Source organism: Equus asinus, chromosome 14 (assembly GCF_041296235.1).
Source record: "Equus asinus isolate D_3611 breed Donkey chromosome 14, EquAss-T2T_v2, whole genome shotgun sequence".
Lineage (NCBI taxonomy): Eukaryota > Metazoa > Chordata > Mammalia > Perissodactyla > Equidae > Equus > Equus asinus.
Genome location: NC_091803.1, coordinates 12662570 through 12682773, shown reverse-complemented (window position 1 = coordinate 12682773; position 20204 = coordinate 12662570). Strand labels below are relative to the sequence as shown.

Here is a 20204-nt window from a genome sequence, read left to right as displayed (position 1 = left end):
ATATTCATATATATTATATATATATATGTATATAATCCTCGGTTTTAAAAGAAAACCTCCAAGAAATCATTATTCATGCAGAAAGTTAACTGTCTGACCTGTGTTTCTTTACAAGGTTTGAAGGAGAAGTTCTGCAGCACTCTGACGATAGCAAGTTTCATGTTCATGATAGCAAATCTCATGCCAATGCAGTTTCGAGGTCCAGTTCCAAAGGGCAGGTATATATAAGGATTTATGCTGTCCTTGTTATTCTTACTGAACCTGGTTCCACAATAGTAGATGACAAGAAGTTAATCAAGCATAAAATCCACAAGAGCTACAGGTTTGGAGTTCTCACTTAGACTCCTCAACCAGTAGTACACAGGACACTTTTGTGGGCTAGTCATTGACATGCTGCTACGGGTATTTTGCTGTGAGAAGTGTAAGCTACAGATACTTTTCATTCCAATGACCCTCTTGGAGCTTTCAATCTTGTTGAAGAGATGAGATTAATGCTGTTTAAAATAAAATTTATCTTTAAACATGAAAACTACACTCAGGGTGATGAGGTGTTCACAAAAGGAAATGAAAGTGATTGAAGGAAAAGTAGATTCCTGCCTCCACTCATTTATGTTGGTCATGTGCTCATGAAGAAAGGAAGCAGGAGAAATGTCCCCCATTATTTAAATTGTTATTTTCCCTTCTCTTCTCTTCCTCTCCCCTCTCCACTTCTCCCTCTCCCTCTCTCTCTCTCTCTCTCTCTCTCCCTCTCTCTCTCTCTCCTGTAGAAAAGCCTGTCAGGTGATTTACATGGGCATACGATGCTACTCTACTACAGTATAATCACTGATTTCCTTCTCTCTCTGTTACACTAAGCTATAAATTCCTTGAAGGCTAGACCTATATTTTATCCAATTTGATTCCTCAACACGTAATTACATTAAGAATAATTGTGGATTTCAGGAAAGTGATAATGGCATTGTAGTATGTACTTTTTAAAGAGTCCTTATATTTTAGAGAACATTCTGGAATAGTTATAGATGATGTGACATAATAATAGGGAATTCAGGAGAAGAGCAGCAATGATGTGCGAATGGGGCAGCTAACATGAGCTAATGGTTTTTGGGCAAGTGATGGAGACATATAGAGGCATGAAAACTCATATGCTTGGGTACATGTTAAATACACATATACTTGTGGACATATCAAAAATCCTCCTAAATAGGAATTTCTTTTTAAAGACTGGCACCTGAGCTAACATCTGTTCCCAATCTTTTTTCTTCTTCTTCTTTTCCCCAAAGCCTCCCAGTACATAGTTGTATATTCTAGTTGTAAGTCCTTCTGGCTCTGCTACGTGGGACACTGCCTCAGCACTTCTTGATGATCTGTGCTGAGTCCTCTCCCAGGATCTGAAGCAGTGAAACCCTGGGGCGCTGGAATGGAGCACATGAACTTAACCACTCAGCCATGGGGCAGCCCTTAATAGGAATTTTTTTTAACATTTGGATTTCTCACTGCATGGCCCAGTTCATGACACAAACTAAGCACTTACTTTTTGTTTGATGACTGAATGAATCAAAAAAAAATACAGTGACTGGTCTCTGATTTTATGTTTACGAAGTTACATAAAGGGGAACTGCTGAGCTGGGAGGAACCACAGAGGTCCCCTGGTCCAGGAAAAATAGGAGTTGGTCAACTCTGACTTCTTCTTTCAACAAGTACTATGTGTAGTTGCTATGCCAGCACTAGGGACACCAGGGCCAATATGACAAAGTCCCTGGAATGAGGGAGCTTATACTCAGGGGCTAATAAAAGTCTAGATCTTAGCTAGTGCCCTAAAAAGTTCATTCCAAGTTGTGCTCACCAATACAGTAAATGGGAAATTATCAACTCTTTTCAGAGTTCAAGTTGTGCCCAAAGTCAGACCTTGGCTCTGAATTCCCAGAAGAGCACGCTCAAGACCCCACCAAGGAGGATGTCTCAGATGTTTAGAGAGCAGATGACTTTGCTTTGGAAGGGTCACCCAATGCTAAGAGTAGAGGGGAGCTGGCACAGGATTGGTTGTCATGGACAGCACCAGAGGTCCTGTGCTCACCTTCATCCTCAATAAGTCTGCTTAAACCACCAGGGAAGAGGACCTCTCAGGTCATCACCTGTACTCTCATAATAATGCTAAAGGAAGCAGCACCAATGTTGGAAAAAATGGAATGTGGGAAATTTGGAGGCAATTTAAAGATCTGAAGAGAACCGTATAGAAAAACACAAAGGAAAGTATAAGCCTATATTCCTAAAATAAAACAGTGGTTTAGTAAACGTATGGCAAAATATGAACACACTCAAAATTTACACATATATATATATATACACACACATATGTAGTAGCATAAGATATTACTTATATTTTCCTGTTAAAGTAACTAGTTCACAACCAAATAAAATATAATGCCATTATAATTTTTAAAGTCTATATATGCATAGAACAATGTCCATAAGGACATACATCATATTATTAATGAGGCATATCTTAAGGTATTGGCAATGTGAGCAGCTATAATTTTCTTTTTCCTAGTGTGCACTTAGTGAAACTTTGACAACAGTGATCACTCTTGTAATAAGAAAAACAAACTTTTAAAAATAAAATTATGTACAAATGATTGCACATAACACATTTGTCATCTATACTAAAAGATGCCAGAATATGCTCAAACCTGCCAGGATCAGAGTGTATTCCCTTTCCCAGGGGCACTGTACCTTTCAGGACAGAACTCCTCAGGCTCAGGCCAGAACTCTGAGGCTCGATGAAGAATAAAGGTTGGCACCATCACCACTGTCCCTTTGGGAATTAGCACTCCATTGATTTCCACATCTTTCTTACAGACCCTCTCAAGTCTACCAGCAATTGGGAACAATCTGAGAGATTCATTCAACACCATGTCAAGATACTCCATCTGTAACAGGGTATCATATGTGGGAAGGGCCTGGGAAGAAAGAAGCAGATTTTGATAAATTGAGATTTGGGGTAAAATTTCCGCACAGTCTCTGTAGTACTAATGAAATGTTAGAAGCACAAAATAAAAATTCATATTGATAAAGGACCTTAGAATTTATAGAGATTTTAATACATATCATGTCCTCTGACCTGTTCAGTCATTCATTGAGATATGTGGAGTAGCTATGACTATGGGAGTTCACTGGGACAATACCCTAAACAGGGCCTGAAATCCCTCAAATTACGATGTAGAGGTTTTTCTTTCTCATGTGATCAAATGTGATTAATAGACTGTGACCTTACTCTTAAGTGACATATGCCAAAGTCATTGTTTCCTTTCCAAAAAGAGGCCACATATCTATACCAAGGAAAGAGAGTGTGTAAAAGAGAAAATCCCCTATTTGACATAAAGTCTTTTAGTTGAAAAATCCTGCTTGCTAGCACTTAAGATTATCCATATAAAATTTGGACAGAAACACTGTATTATATAAAATCTCTATAAATAATTTGGGGGAAAACTAGCTCCTTTCTAAACCAAATATGACAAGAGAAAAGCAAGACTCGGTGCCAAACCACACAATGTTGGTTCTAGGGAAGGTTATGGAAAGGATTAGAACACTACTCCCAGCCCCATCCTCTGTTGCTGGAATGGTCTCCTAGTTGCTGCTTCAGGATTTGACTGTAAGCTCTGAAGACTTAAACAAACCCCTCCAGCCAGAGAGGTCAGATCTCTTCTCATTACAAAGAATTCCATGCTGGTGTCAAGACGGCAGTGTAGGTGGACTCTGAACTCACCTTCTTCCATGGACAGAACAAATTTACAACTATGCTTGGGAGAACTATCCCTGAGGGAACTGAAAATTGGATAAAAAGAACTCCCACAGAAAGGGACACTGATGACTGAAGTGGAAGAGTCAGAAATTCCTTTCTAGAGAGGAAAAAAAAGCCACTTTCAAGCCATGGTGCTTCACGGCTGGCTGGGAACAATCTTAAGGTATGAAGCCTTCTCTGTAGGAGTCGGGGATCAGAGCAGGGGAGCACTACCACAAAAAGCAGCTTTTGGACTCAGCACTACTGAGACAAGTGTTATAATATCTGGCTTTTCTGGGCTATTAAAAGCTACAAAGAATACCCCCAGAAAAGCTATCAGACACAAGGGGAAAAAACCCTGCCCTTAAAGGGCCCACACATGAATTCACCCATTTTGGACAGCAACCTAAAATCACCAGAAAGAAAGATGCATGGTCCTTCAGTGAAAAGAGACTCACTTGGTAGGCTCTGGGTGCATCTCAGTGAGAGGTGAGACCTCCCCAGGGACTGAGACATTGGCAGCAGCCATTATTGTGACAGGTGTGCTGACACAGACACTGGCCAGGACCACTGGAGTTCTTCCCCAGCCTGTTAGCCCAGGGTCTATCCCATCCACTACAGCACCAATTTAATCCAGCTCAGCTAGGGCAGGCACAGTGGGGACTGGCCTAGGGACTGGCTACAACCAACAGCAAGCCCTCAGGCAACTTGTAGGCCTGCAGCAGTGGGATGCCAGGAGCTTCTGCAGCCAGGTGAGTGAGCCCACCTCTGTAAGGCAGGGAGTTTGTGAGGGGTGGGCCTGCTTTTGTGCAGTGTGTGGGGTGTCAGAAGTGGGGTGAATGGGTCCACTTCCATGGGGCAGGATGCATGCATGGGACAGGACTATGTTAACAGGGTTTGTGGTCCTGCAGACTGCTGGGCTTGTCAGCTGCAGTAGACCTGTGATTCTCAAACAGCCACATAGAGGATTGGCCACACCTTCCAAAGCCTGAAACAACTGGGTGCTCCCATGCCTGGTGTTGGCCCCACTCAGCTGCAATCCTGAGAGAGCTGACCACAGCCTTGCAGGTCAGAGGCCTACAACAATTGCAATCCCCTGAGCCTATCAACAAGACACAGTGGGGCCTACTCACTTAACAGGAAAAGTGCAACAGGAATGTGCTATTAGACCTTGAAGCCAACTGTGTTGTGGCTCCCCACAATCAATAAAGTGACTGAAGGATCCATAGCAGCCACAGGCAGCTGAGCATTACAACCAGCCAGCCAGGGGTATAGCCTAGACTCCTCAGGCACCTACAGCAAGGGAAACCCAGTCACAACAGAAGGGTCTATGTAGCCCACACCAGGGACACTCCTGGAACATTAAGAACTGGTGAAAAGAGCAAAGTACACTGCTGGACCTCATAAGGCACCTCTTACATAAGGCCACCTCTCCAAGATCAGGAGAAGTAGCTTACCTACGTAATATATATATATAAGCACAGAGAAAGAGCCAAAATGAGGAGGCCAAGGAATGTATTCCAAGTAAGAGAAGAGGACAAACCCCAGAAAAAAGTACAAAACAAAACAGAGATATACAATCTACCTGACAAAGAGTAATACCTAATAGCCATAAAGATGTTCACTGATTTTGGGAGAAGAATGGGTGAACTCAGTGGGAATTTCAACAAATAATTGGAAAATATGAAAAAGAACCCATTCGAAATGAAAAATACAACACTGGAGATGAAAACTTCACCAGAGAGACACAATAGCAGAGCAGATGATACAGAAGAATGGATCAGTGAGCTGGATGACAGACTAGAGGAAATCACCCAAGTGGAACCAATAAAAGAAAAAAGAATTAAAAAGAATGAAGACAGTCTAAGAGACCTCTGGGACAACATCAAGCACAGTAACATCCATATTATAGGTGTCCCAGAAGGACAAGAGAGAGACAAAGGGGCAGAGAATCTATTTGAAGAAATAATAGCTGAAAACTTTCCTAACCTAAGGAAGGAAACAGACCTCGAGGTACAAGAAGAACAGAGAGCACCCAATAACAGAAACCCAAAGAGGCTCACACCAAGACACATTATAATTAAAATGTCAAGAATTAGAGATAAAGAGAGAATCCTAAAAGCTACAAGAGGAAGGCAACAGGTAACATACAAAGGAAATCCCATAAGTCTATCAGCTGACTTCTCAGCAGAAACATTACAGACTAGACAGGTGTGGCACAATATATTTAAGGTGCTGAAAGGAAAACCTTACAGCGAAGAATACTCTGCCCATGTAAGGTTATCATGCAGAATGGAAGGAGAGATAAAGAGTTTCCCAGAGAAGCAAGAACTAAGAGAGTTTATCACCAAGAAACTACCCTTCAAGAAATGCTAAAGGGACTTATGTAAGGGGAAAAGAGAAGACCACAAATAGGAACATAAAATTATCAAAAAAATAAAATAACTGGTAAAACAGGGGAAGTGGGTAGGGGGAGTGCACAAGTGGTGATTAGAAACATTTGTGTGGTGATTGATTGTAATTAGTCTTTGGGTGATGAACATAACATATTCAACACAGAAATAAAATATAATGATATACACAGGAAATTTATATCATGTTATAAACCAATGTCACTGAAATAAAAAAATAAATTAGAAAATCACTAGTAAACACAAATATAGAGTAAAAGTAGCAGATAAACCATTTATTAAGATAATATGAAGTTCAAATGGAAAAGTACTAAAATTATCTTTTTCCATGATAAAAGGGTAATGGATACAAACACACAGAAAGTAAGAGGCAAGATATGATATCAAAAACATAAAATGTGGGAGGAGGGGAGCAAAAGAGTAGAGCTTTTGGCAAGAGATCAAACTAAAGAGACCATCAACTTAATAAATATTGCTATATGTGTAAGCTATTATATATGAACCTCATGGTAATCACAAACCAGAAACCTATAATAAATACACAAAAAATATAGAGAAAGGAACCCAAACATAATACTAAAGAAAGCCATCAAACCACAAGGGAAGACAGCAAGAGAAGAAGAAAGGAACTGAGAAGAACTACTAAAATACCTAGAAAAAAGGTATCAAAATGGCAATAAGTACATTCTTATCGATAGCTACTTTAAATGTCAATGGACTAAATGTTCCAATCTAAAGGCATATGGTGGGTGATTGGATTAAAAAAAAAAAGACCCATACATATGCTGCATTCAAGAGACACACTTCTAAGATACTCACAAACTGAAAGTGAAGGGATGGAAAAAGATACTCCACGCAAATGACAATGAAAAGAAAGCTGGAGACGCAATACTTACATCAAACAAAATAGACTTTAAAACAAAAACTGTTAACAAGAGATAAAGAGGGCACTACATAATGATAAAGGGAACAATCTAACAATAGGATGGAACACTTGTAAATATCTATGTACCCAACATAGGAGCACCTAAATATATAAAGCAATTATTAACAGACATAAAAGGAGAAATAGACAGCAACACAATAATAGTAGGAGACTTTAACACTCCACTTACACCAATAGATAGATCATCCAAACAGAAGATCAATAAAGAAACATTGGCCTTAAATGACACATTAGGCCAGAAGGATTTAGTAGATATATATAGAACAGTCCATGCAAAAACTGCAAAATACATATTCTTTTCAAATGCGCATGGCACATTCTCCAAGATAGATCACATATTAGGCAAAAAAACAAGTCTCAATAAATTTAAGAAGGCTGAAATAATACTAAACGTCTTTTCTGACCACAAGTGTATGAAACTAGAGATCAACTACAGGAAGAAAATTAGAAAACCCACAAACGTGTGGACATTAAACAAAATGGTACTGAACAACGATTTGGTCAATGAAGAAATCAAAGCAGAAATCAAAAGATATCTGGAAACAAATGAAAATGAAAATATGATATGTCAAAATTTATGGGATACAGCAAAAGTGGTTCTAAGAGGGAAGTTTAGAGCAATACAAGCCTACCACAACAAACAAGAAAAGTCTCAAATAAACAATCTAACAGTATACCTAAAGTAACTGGAAAAAGTATAACAAAGAAAATCCAAAATCAGTAGAAGGAAGTAAATAATAAAAATCAGAGTAGAAATTAATGAAAAAGAGACTTAAAAAACAATAGAAAAACAATCAATGAAACTAAGAGCTGGTTCTTTGAAAAGAACTCACCAAGAAAAAAAGAGAGGGCTCAAATAAATAAAATCAGAAAGAGGGGAAATTAACACGTCCACCTCAGAAATGCAAAAAGTTATAAGAGAATGCTACAAAAAGCTACATGCCAACAGATTGGATAATATAGAAGAAATGGATAAATTCTAGAATCATACAACCTTCCAAAGGTGAATCAAGAAGAAATAGAGAATTTGAATAGACTAATTACCAGTAAGTAAATCAAAACAGTAATCAAAAAATAAAGACCCAGGACTAGATGACTTGCCTGGTGAATTCTACTAAACAGTCAAAGAACACTTAATACCTATCCTACTCAAACTCTTCCAAAAAATTGAAGAGGAAGGGAAGCTTGCTAACTCATTCTACAAAGCCAACATAACCCTGATACCAAACCAAAGAAGGACAACACAAAAAAAGAAAATTACAGGCCAATATGACTGATGAACATTGATGCAAACATTCTCAACAAAACACTAGCAAATCAAATACAACAAAACATTAAAAAGATCGTACAACATGATTAAGTGGGGTTTATTCCAGGGATGAAGAGATGGTTCAATATCCACAAATCAACCAAAGTGATTTATTACTTTCACAAAATGGAGAATAAAAATCACAAGATCATCTCAATAGATGCAGAGAAAGCATTTGACAAGACACAGCATCCATTTATGATTTCAAAAACTGAATAAAATGGGTATAGAAGGAAAATACCTCAACATAATAAAGGCCATATAGGACAAACCCACAGTTAATATCTTTCTCAATAGAGAAAAACTGAAAGCTATCTCTCTAAGAACAGGAATAGACTAGGGTGTCCACTTTCACCACTCTTATTTAACATAGTATTGGAAGTCCTAGCCAGAGCAATCAGGCAAGAAAAAGAAATAAACAGGATCCAAATTAGAAAGGAAGAAGTGAAACCATCACTATTTGCAGGTGACATTATTTTATATATAGAAAACCCTAAAGAATCCACCAAAAACTTTTAGAAATAATGAGTGAATACAGTCAAGTTGTGGGGTACGAAAATCTACGTACAAAAATCTGTTGTCTTTCTACACTCACATCGAAGTAGCAGAAAGAGAAATTAAGAATACAATCCTATTTACAATTGAAACAAAAAGAATAAAATACCTAGGAATGGACTTAACAGGTTAAAGATCTGTACACGGAATACTATAAAACATTGTTGAAAGAAATTGAAGAAGACACAAAGAAATAGAAAGATATTCCATGCTCTTGGATTGGAAGAATTAGACATTTAAAATGTCCATACTTCCCAGCGCAGTCTACAGATTCAATGCAATCCATTTCAAAGTTCCAATGACATTTTTCACAGAAAGAGAACAAAGAATCCTAAAATTTTATGGGACTACAAAAGACCCCAAATAACCAAACCAATCCTGAGAAAAAAGAACAAAGCTGGAGGTATCACACTCCCTGATTTCAAAATATAGTACAAACCTATAGTAAAAAAACAGCATGGTAGTGGCACAAAAACAGACACACAAATCAATGGAACAGAAATGAGAGCCCAGAAATAAGCCTACACATCCATAGACAGCTAATTTTCAACAAGGAAACCAAGAGCATACAATGGAGAAAGGAGAGTCTCTTCAACAACTGGTGTTTGGAAAACTAGACAGCCACATGCAAAAGTATGAAAATAGACCATTATTTTACACCATACACAAAAATTAATTCAAAATGTATTAAAGAATTGAATGTAAGAGCTGAAGCCATAAAATTCCTAGAAGAAAACATATGCATTACATTCTTTGACATCGGTCTTAGCAGCACATTTTCAAGGACCACGTCTGACCGGGCAAAGGAAACAATAGAAAAAATATACAAATGGGACTACATAAAACTAAAAAGCTTCTTCACAGTGAAGGAAACCATCAACAAAACGAAAAGACAACCCTACAATTTGGAGAAGATATTTGCAAACCATATATTACATAAGGGGTTATTATTCAAAAGATGTAAAGAACTCATACATCTCAACAAAAAAAAAACTAACAAGCCAATTTAAAAACGGGCAAAGGAGCTGAACAGACATTTCTCCAAAGAAGATATACAGATGGCCAACATGCACATGAAAAGATGTTCAACATCCCTAATTATCAGGGAAATGTAAATCAAAACCACAATGAGATATCACCTCATATCCATAAGTATGGCTATAATTAACAAGACAGGAAACATCAAGTGTTTGAGAGGATGTGGAGAATAGGGATCTCTCATACACTGCTGGTAGGAGTGCAACCGCTATGGAAAACACTATGGAGATTCCTCAAAAGATTAAGAACAGAACTACCATATGATCCAGCTATTCCACTGCTGGGTATTTATCCAAAGAACACACAAAAAAAATGAATGCAAAAAGATATATGGACCCCTATGTTCATCGCAGCATTTTTCTCAACAGCCAAGACTTGTAAGAAACCTAGATGCCCATCAAAAGACGAATGGATAAAGAAGATGTGGTATATATACACAACGGAATACTATTCAGCCATTAAAAGTATGAAATCTGTTCATTTATGACAACATGGACGGACCTTGAGGGTATTCTGCCAAGCTAAGTAAGTCAGAAGTAGAAATTCAAATACCAAATGATCTTACTCATAAGTAGAAGATAAAAACAACAACAAACACATAGAAACAGAGATTGGATTGGTGCTTACCAGAGGGGAAGGGAGGAGGAAGGAGGGGGGAAGGGGGATTAGGCACATGTGTATGGTGATGGATTGTAGTTAGTCTTTGGGTGGTGAACATGATGTAATCTACAAAGAAATCAAAATATAATGATGTACACCTTAAATTTATATAATGTTGTATACCAACATTACTGCAACAAAAAATAAAGGTTAAAAAACAATTTAGGTAAATTGTTAACTACATGGAAAAATAAATAAATAAATACATTTTCCTCCTGGGAAAAAAATGAAATCCAGTTTTAGCAGAGATCTGAAAACAGTGTAGACAACTTGTGGCTATCTCTTGGTGTTATATTGAAGAATCAATATTGCAGATGTTAAAAGTTCGGCTCAGGAGCCAGACGTCCTGGATCATAGCTTGTCTTCCTCACTACCAGTTACATGACTAGTATATGAAAGTATTTCATCTCTCTGTAGCTCAATTTTCCAAAATGTGCCACAGAGATAATTAAAGTTGACACTTCATAGAGTTGTACAGCAGAGACATTCACTGCTCATCCAGTATCCATGTAGTCCCCCATATTTCCCAGGCCATTGAACTTAGGGGAAATAAGCTTTGCCAATCCGTTGTGAAATGAGGTGATGTATGTCAGTTTGGGGACAAAATATTTGAAAAGCCATTGAAGAACACTCTAGTTCTTTACTCCCCATCCCACAGGAAGGCCTCATGTTCTAATCAGCTACAAGAAAGTGAAACCTCATAGCCTGTAACCCTAGTAACTATGTGGAGCAGAGACTCCCACTCCCATCTTCTACTAACATCCAGTTGGAAATGTAAATCTGAGTTAGAATAAACCTTTGCTATGTAAATTCACTGATATTGAGGGTTCATCTGTTACTGAGTCATAACCTAGCCTATCCTGACTAATACAGAATTTTACGAAGGTTATATTCGCTTAGAAAGCATTTAGGACAGACATATATATTAAGAGGCAAATATAAACTATTCGTGTTGTTATTTTCCTTGTAATTATTATTATAAAAAAAGGAGAACAAAATGCTTTAGCTAATCTCTGTCTCTAAGTGACATCATATTTCAAACAAAAGAATCCCAATATGGGCTTTACCAGAGAAAAGAGATAATTTTTAATTTAGGTAGGCCCTAAAATGTCTCCTTACCTTATATGTATGAAATACCCATGACTGACAAAGTTCATGAGGCTTGTCCAAAATCACAGTCAGGACTCAAAGTCATGTCTTTCATTTCTTATCCTATGCTCTGTCCTCTACACCAGGCTTCTCCTAGTCTGCAAAGTTTACCCAGGGTAGTAGATTGAACTAGTGGTCCTAATTCTCCACCCTTTTCTGTGTCCGTGGCCTCTGCCACCTAACTTTGTGGTATTCTCCCATTCTGACTCTAGGGTTAGCCATGTGGCTTGCTTTGAACTGATGCAATGTTGGCCAAGTGTGATGCAAGTGCAGTCTTGAAAAGCGCCCATATGATTGGGCTTCTTGCTCTTGCCCTCTGCAATAACCCTACAAACAGGACACCCAAGCTAGTTTTTTGGACCGTGAGAGATGAATGGATCACATGTGGAGCTGAGTCAGCCCATCCAGCTTAGCCAAGGCCAGCCTAGACCAGCCAACACCTTGTCCAAAGAAAGTCCAGCCAATATCAATAGAGGTAACTATCCAGACACTTGAGAAATAAATTCTTATTGTTAAATGCCACTGAGGTTTTGTGATTTTTGCTTGGCCTGATTACGGGAACAGATAACTGATATGCCAGGACAAAGAGTTTTTTCAAAGATCTTATAGTTATGTGAGCAGCATACATTACCTATGTTTCTCCCTTTGTTTTCATCTCTTTAAATCCTTCATAAAAGGTGCAGGTAAAAGAATTGATACTTATGCATTTTGAACTAATTCTCCTAAGAAGTGATGAGGAGACATTCTTGCTAAGTCTTCACCTTCTCCCTCCCACTCTAGGTATCATCCACTCACCTTATTGGGGAAAGTCACATCAATCTCATCCTGAAGCTTCTGCTGGACATCAGGATGAGTGGCCAAAAGATACATAAGGAAAGAAAGAGAAGTGCTAGTGGTCTCGTACCCAGCAAAAATAAAGATAATAGATTGGGCCACAAGCTCCAGATCAGACAGAGCTAAAAGGAGAAGAAACATTTTAGGTAAAGAAGGTCAGTGTAAAACATTACAGTTTAGATGATTAGAAATCCAAATGAAACTCTCAACACCCTAGGGAAAAAATAGAAAAGCAGTTTTGAGTTAAACTGGGAGTGGTTTGCACTCTATCTGACAGAGCCAGAAAAAGGCAGAAATTGTCTTAATTCAGTTTTTCCCTAAGATCTACACTATTCTTGAAATCTACTCCTGGTTATGCCACCATCCCCACCAACACAGCTGGGTAATTTCAAGAGATAGCATTTCTGTCTAACATACACAGTGTTATCAGTATGTCCCTTGGAGAGTCCTAAAAGTATGTTAGCTGCAAGTAATATGGAGCAGCATTCTCCCTCAGGAACAAATTAAGTTATTCTAGCTATAATATAGCTTGAAATTTTTAAAGAAAGTCTGCAATACTAAAGCTTAATGGTAGAGAAAATTAAAGGATCTTTCCTCTAAACATGTTTGAGGAACTTAAGAGAATAATATTGCACTACAGATGAACTCTTGCAACTCAAAGTGTAGTCCATGTACCAGCAGCATCTGGGAGCTTATTGAAAATGCAGAACTATTGAATCAAAATCTGAACTTGCATGAGATGTGGTGGATTGTGTGCACAATCTAGCTGGAGCATGAATGACACCTTGAGAAGTATCAGATGGTGGAAGACCTGTGGTACAAGTCTTTAAATGGAAGATCTCAGATATGTACAGAAAATATAGAGACATGCAAAATGCTAGAAGAGTGGTGATTAACTGTAGTCTAATTAATGGCATTAAAATAGAAGACGGCAGAATGTGTCAATAGAGGGCATTGGAGAGCTTGAAAAAATATATATGCATGGTCCAGTGAGAGTAACAGCAACACTTATTCAATCATGGCCTGAATGTCATCTTCCTCAGCACATGCTGTCTTTCTTCACTCTAATTTATGCTCAGCAAACTGTGATTATAAGTTGGCCTCCCTTGTGATTTTCTTCTGAAAGAAACTAAGCATGGTCAGGGTGAAATCTACTTGCTTGGGACTAGAGTAGGACCTTTATTTAGGGCACTGAAATAAACATAATAGCTGACCTAACCGTGCAATTCACAACTAAAAGCAATAAAAAAATGATTATAAGAAAGTTCTGTAGAGTTCTGATTTCCCAATGATGATTTCTGTGATGCTGGTTGTCAGTAAATTCGGCTATCAAATTCTTTCCCCTGGTTAGCGTGAACCTCCTGATACTCAAAGTTCAGAGCTGTGCTGTCCAATATGGTAGATACATGTGGCTAATTTTAATAATTAAATTTAAATATAATTTAAGTTCCAGTTCTTCAGTGGCACTGGCCACATGTCAAGTGTTCAATAGCCACATGTGCCTAAGGGTTACTGTATCAAACAATGAGGATATAGAGTATTTCCTTCATCTCATAAAGCTGGGTTTGACTAGGTAGATAGATAGATAGATAGATAGATAGATAGATAGATAGATAGACAGACAGTAAGACAGGTAGTTAGAAGTAGATGTAAGCACAGATATAGATGTATCTATACTGGTGTGTTTGACTCAGATCACCCCTGCTGTCTAGGAATAATTGTTAAATATTCAGGAACTCTGTGAGATGGTTGTCAAACCATTGGTAGGTTGAAATTAAACATATGGGAGTTTTCATGTCATGGAAATAAACTATAAATCAGGGCCATTTTTTGAGAGACAGAGCATGTTTACATCACTGGTTATGGGTAGATATAGAATTATTTATGTGTATCAGTTTTGTACAAATACATTTGATGTTCTTAGTTTTGTCTACTGAGAAATACTAGAAGCAGAGACATCCTAGTAGCAGTGAGCTACTGCTAATGATTAGCAATGAGGCACCAGATTTGGGTTTATGAATACCATTTCTCAATAAAAGAAAGCAGAGCTCCTTGGAGAAATGGTTTATTCCAGGACTGGTCAGGAGAAGAAGGGAAACCTGGAATGTCTTGCATCATAAAGCAAAGAAGTGTTCAGAAAATGATAGGTGAAAAGGATACAGGACATTCTGTATGCTGTAATGGTGGATATACATCATACCATAGAAAGGACAACGCAAAGCATGAACCTTAATCTGGGCTACGGACTTTGGGTGATAATACTGTGTCAATGTAAGCTCATTAATTGTGACATATATTTCACTCTGATGAGGGATTTTGAGAGTGACAGAGTTTGCGTGTAACCAGGGCAGGGGGTATATGGGAACATTTCTGTACCTTCCACTCAATATTACTGTGAATCTAAAACTACTCTTACAAAGTCTATCAAAAAAGTAAAATTGAAAAAAGGAAGAAGAAAAACAAAGGACACAGGAGCCCACTTGAAAGGGCTTCCAGTGGAAAAGTCTGAGAGAATTTGAGCATCAAAATAAAGAATGATATGAGCTAGTAAATTTGTTATGTATGAGACCATATTAATATAAATATATAAGCAAATAAATAAATTTGGGAGAATGGAAAGTTTTCCCTTACAATGAAACATCAACTTATAAATGCAGAAGAAATGACAGAATTAGAAAGTCATCATTTTGCAACCATCACAGTAATAATGGTTTCAGTCAAATCTATCTGTGGATGATACATTAAGCAGGCAAACTTTGAAGAGGTACAACATGTTTACACAGCCTCAAAGCTTTGCCCCACACATTACTTATTATTTACACAGGGAAAAATAAAACTTTGCAGTAGATTAAGCTAGTGAATACATCTTTACCAAGCATTCAAGTTGAGGTCAACAACACTGGGGCAATGTGCCTGCTGTTATGACGGAGACTTGATGCAAATTTCCATCCAGAAGTTCTGATTCAGTGGATCTGGATTAGGCCTGAGAATTGACATTGGAAACAATCTCCCCAGAGGTTCTGATGTGGGTGATCCACAGACCACTGAATGACTTCCAGTCACTCTCAAATAACTTATTTATGGTTGCTCTTCAAGCTTTGAAGAAAGTTGTGACTGTACGCTTTTAGAAAGTGCCTCTGCCTACCATTTATATCTGAACATGTGTCTTTCTATAATTTTGCAGAAATTCTCTTCTGTCTGGAAAATTTCCTGGACATTTCAGAACTCCTACCTCGAGCCTCCCCATAAGTGCCCCTCTGAAGAACTCCTTGGTTACCTTTATGGGTGTCCATTTCTTTGGAATTCTGAGAGTTAATCATCAGCTGAAGAAAATCCACTCGGTGCTGAAAGCAGAAAGAAAAATTTCAATGACAAACAGTCATTTGTGACGTCAGATATAAATCAAGAGTGCAGTGCTTAGCCTCTTTCCTGAGAATATGACCCCTTTAAGTCCAGAAGTCTGACTAATGTTCCCTGAGTCATCAGTGAACAAAATCATCCAGCTACAAATCTTGGAGAGCAGGATGTTCCCCTGAGAGAAATTCAGCCATCCTGTCCAACTGCTTTTTGGTCTTCACTCTCTCTGATCTTTAGCTTCTCTGGCTTTTGAACACAGCTTCCTGGCCAAAGAGTTGCCTGCTCCCTCTCCTGTCATGTCTGCTTGTTCAGGAGGAAGTCCCTTCACTTCATTTTTCTCACCAGCCTTAATTTAATGAATGGCCACATAAGTTAATTCCCTGACTTTTGCAGAGTTCAGCGGCAGCTTTTCTATGAGCATCTTCAAATGCCCCACACACCCATAACTCTAAACAATCTTAAGTAACACCCTGGGGTACTTATCCCTGTCTCCCTGACCTGGAGACATCCTTGTGCTGGTCTCCAGGTCTCATGAAGGCAAAGCTGGGTTAGCTTCAAAAATTGACACAGAAGTGCACAAATCATATGTATAGATCTCAATAAATTATGAAAAGTGAACACCTTCATGTAACCACAACCAGATTTTACCTTTTGTTTATCTTTGAGGCGACTTTCTTTCATCCTTTTTACAGATTTTGTGAAAAAATCAGTAACACGTTTTGGAAACATACATATGTGTATTACTTCAAAAACTGCTTTAAGAAATGGAAAGAGTGCTGCAGGGGAAAAAAAGAAAGCACAATGAAAATGTGAAATTTACATGGAGCAATTTTAATTTTCTCTACCAATCAGAACAGTAAAAGAAACCAGGGTTCTCAACCAGGGGCCATTCCTTCTATCATCTTTGTTTGGACTTCGAAGCCAATGTTTCAGCTAGGGTAATTCCACACATAGAAATCATCACTACTTCAGTGACATCTGGGGCCCCATCCACATCTTTGGAATGACCAAAGGAACAGAATTGCAATTCTTGACCTCTTAGCCTTTTATCTATTGGACTAGGATTTCTTTGGATAAACCAAACCATAGTCTGCTACTTTAATTAATCGTGCAGTTCAGGAAATGGAAGTCAGGATAGAAATAATACATGATATCTTCCAACCACAATGAAATGAAGTTAGAAATCAATAACAGAACGTTAACTGGGAAACTCACAACTATGTGAAAATTAAACAATACACTCCTAAATAACCAATGACTCAAAGAAGACATCCAAAGGCAATTAGAAATTACTTTGAGATAAATAAAAATGAAGACAGCATCTACCAAAACTTATGGGATGTGACAAAAGCTCAGAGAGAAATTTATGGCTTAAATTTCTATATTTAAAAAGGACAAGGGTCTCAAATCAATAAGCTAACTTTCCACCTTAACACACTGAAAAAAGAAGAGCATGTGAAACCTAAAGCAAGCAGAAGAAAGGAAATAGTAAAGATAAGAGCAGAAACTAATAAAATAGATAATAAAAAAACAGCAGCAAAAATCACTTAAACCAAAAGCTGATTCTTTGGAAAGAACTTTAGCTAGATTGACCAAGCAAACAAGAAAGAAGATTCAACTCACCAACATCATAAATGAAAAAGACATTACTACTGATATTAAAAAAATAAAAAGAACTATAAGGAATACTGTGAACAATTGTATAGCAATAAAATTAGATAACTTAGATGAAATGGACAATTTCCTAGAAAGACACAAACCATAGGAACTGACTCAAAAAGAAATAGATGATCTGTAGTGGTAACCAGAGGGGAATAGGCCAGAGACAGGGTGAAAACAGTAATGGGAACGTGTACATGGTGACAGGCAACAACTAGACTTTTGGTGGTGAACACAAAGAAGTCTATACAGAAGTCGAAGTTTAAGGATGTACACCTGAAATCCATATAATATAACGTACAATTTGACCTCAGTTACAAAAAAAGAAACAATCAGAATATACCTATAACAAGTAAAAAGTTTGAGGTTGTAAACAAGAACATACCCACAAAGAAAACCTCATGTCTAGATGGTTTCAATGGGGAATTCTACCAATTATTTAAAAAATAATTAACATCAATTTTTCACAAACTCTTCCAAACAATAGAAGAGTAGGGAATACTTCCAAACTCACTCTACAAGGCCAATATGACCCTGATACTACAAACAGAAAAAGACATCATAAGAAAAGAAAATTACACACCAATACATCTTATGAACATAGATACACAAATTCTCGAAAAAGTACTGGCAAACTGAATCCAGTAACATATAAAAAGAAGCATGCTCCATAGCCAAGTGGAGTTTATCCTAGGAATGCAAAGTCGTGTAATACACCATATCAATAGAATAGAAAACAAAAACCGCATGATCATCTCACTAGACGCAGACAAAGCATTTCACAAAATCCAACCCCCTTTTGTGTTAAAAACACTCAACCAGCTAGCGATAGAATTTCCTCAATCATATATGAAAAAATCATAGCTAATACCATACTTAATAGTGAAAGACTGGATGCTGTCCCCTAAGATTGAGAGCAAGATGAGGATGCCTGTCTGATCACTTTTATTCAGCACTGTACTATGAGGTCTAGCCAAGGGAATTAGGTAAGAAAAAGAAATTAAAGGTATCATTATGGGACATAAAGAAGAACGTGATGCAGTCTACACAAAAAGTGAAACATAATAACGTACACCTGAAAAATTACTTAATGTTATAAGCCAATGTGACCTCAATAAAATAATTTGGAAAAAAAAATAAACCTATTTCCATTATCACATAATATGATCTTGTATATAGAAAGTCATAAAGAATCCACCAAAAATCTATTAGAACTAATAAACTAGTTCAGCAGCATCAGAATACAATTTCAATATACAAAATCTTAATTGTATTTCTATACACAGCAACAAAGCATCCGAAAGTGATATTAAGAAACCTCAATTTACATTGACATCAAAAAGAACCCAGAATATTTAGGAAGAAATTTAAGAAAAGAAGTGCAAAATTTATACTCTTAAAATTACAAAACATTGTTGAAATAAATTAAAGAAGATCTTTAAAAATGGAAAAGCATCCCATGTTCATGGAGAGAAAACTTAATATCGTCAAGGTGGCAATACTCCCCAAATCTATCCATAGTTTTAATGAATTGCCTATCAGAATCCTAGCAGCTTCTTTGTAGAAATCAAAAGCTGAATTTAAAACTCATATGGAAGCAGGGGACTCAGAATAGTCAAAACAATATTGAAAAAAAAAGAATACAGTTGTAGGACTCACACTTTCCGATTTCAAAACTTACTACAAAGCTATAATATCAAGGCAATGTGGTAGTGGCATAAGATTAGACATATAGATCAATGGAATGGAATTTAGAGTCCAGAAATAAACCCTCATGTCTATGGTCAATTGATTTTGAGAAAGGTTCCAAGACCATTCAATGGGGAAAAATAGTCTTTGCAATAAATAGTGTTGGGACAACTGGATATCCACATGCAAAAGAATGAATTTGAACTCTTACCTCACACAATATACAAAAATAAACTTAAAATAGATCAAAGACCTAAACATAAGAGCCAAAACTATATAACTCTTAGAAGAAAACCAAGGGGTAAGTCTTCCTTGCCTCAGATTTTGCAATGGATTCTTAGATATGACACCAAAAGTACAGGCAATAAAAGAAAAAAGTAAATAAATTGTACATCACCAAAATGTAAAATTTTGCACTTCAAAGGATACTGTCAAGAAAGTGAAAAGATAACTACAAAATGGGAGAAATATTTTTTAAATCATATATCTGATCAGGGACTTTTATCTAGAATATATACAGCACTCTTACAACTCAACAACAAAAGACAACCCAACTACAAATAAGAGAACTCTTTAAGTAGACGTCTATCTAAAGATGATATAAAAATGGCGAACAAACATAGAAAAAGTTACTCAACATCACTAAACATTAGGGAAATGCAAATCAAAACCACAATGAGATATCATTTCACACCCACTAGGATGGCCATAATCAAAATGATAGAAAACTGTTGACCAAGTGTTGGGGAGGATGTGAAGAAATTAAAACCTTGATGCATTACTGGTGGGAATGTAAAATAGTGTAGCTATTGTGGAAAA

At 37.3% G+C, this 20204-nt stretch overlaps 1 protein-coding gene across 1 annotated transcript in view; it reads right to left on the bottom strand.

Moving 5' to 3' along the window:
• The window catches only part of LOC106832275 (cytochrome P450 3A12-like), a 35538-nt gene that overhangs the window by 2590 nt on the left and 12744 nt on the right, over positions 1 to 20204 (bottom strand). The window contains exons 7-11 of the mRNA XM_070485388.1: positions 16686 to 16813; positions 15958 to 16024; positions 12642 to 12802; positions 2731 to 2957; positions 99 to 261 (exon numbers count right to left, since the gene is read on the bottom strand). Coding sequence (XP_070341489.1) covers positions 99 to 261; positions 2731 to 2957; positions 12642 to 12802; positions 15958 to 16024; positions 16686 to 16813 — 746 coding nt within the window. The remainder of the gene's footprint in view (positions 1 to 98; positions 262 to 2730; positions 2958 to 12641; positions 12803 to 15957; positions 16025 to 16685; positions 16814 to 20204) is intronic.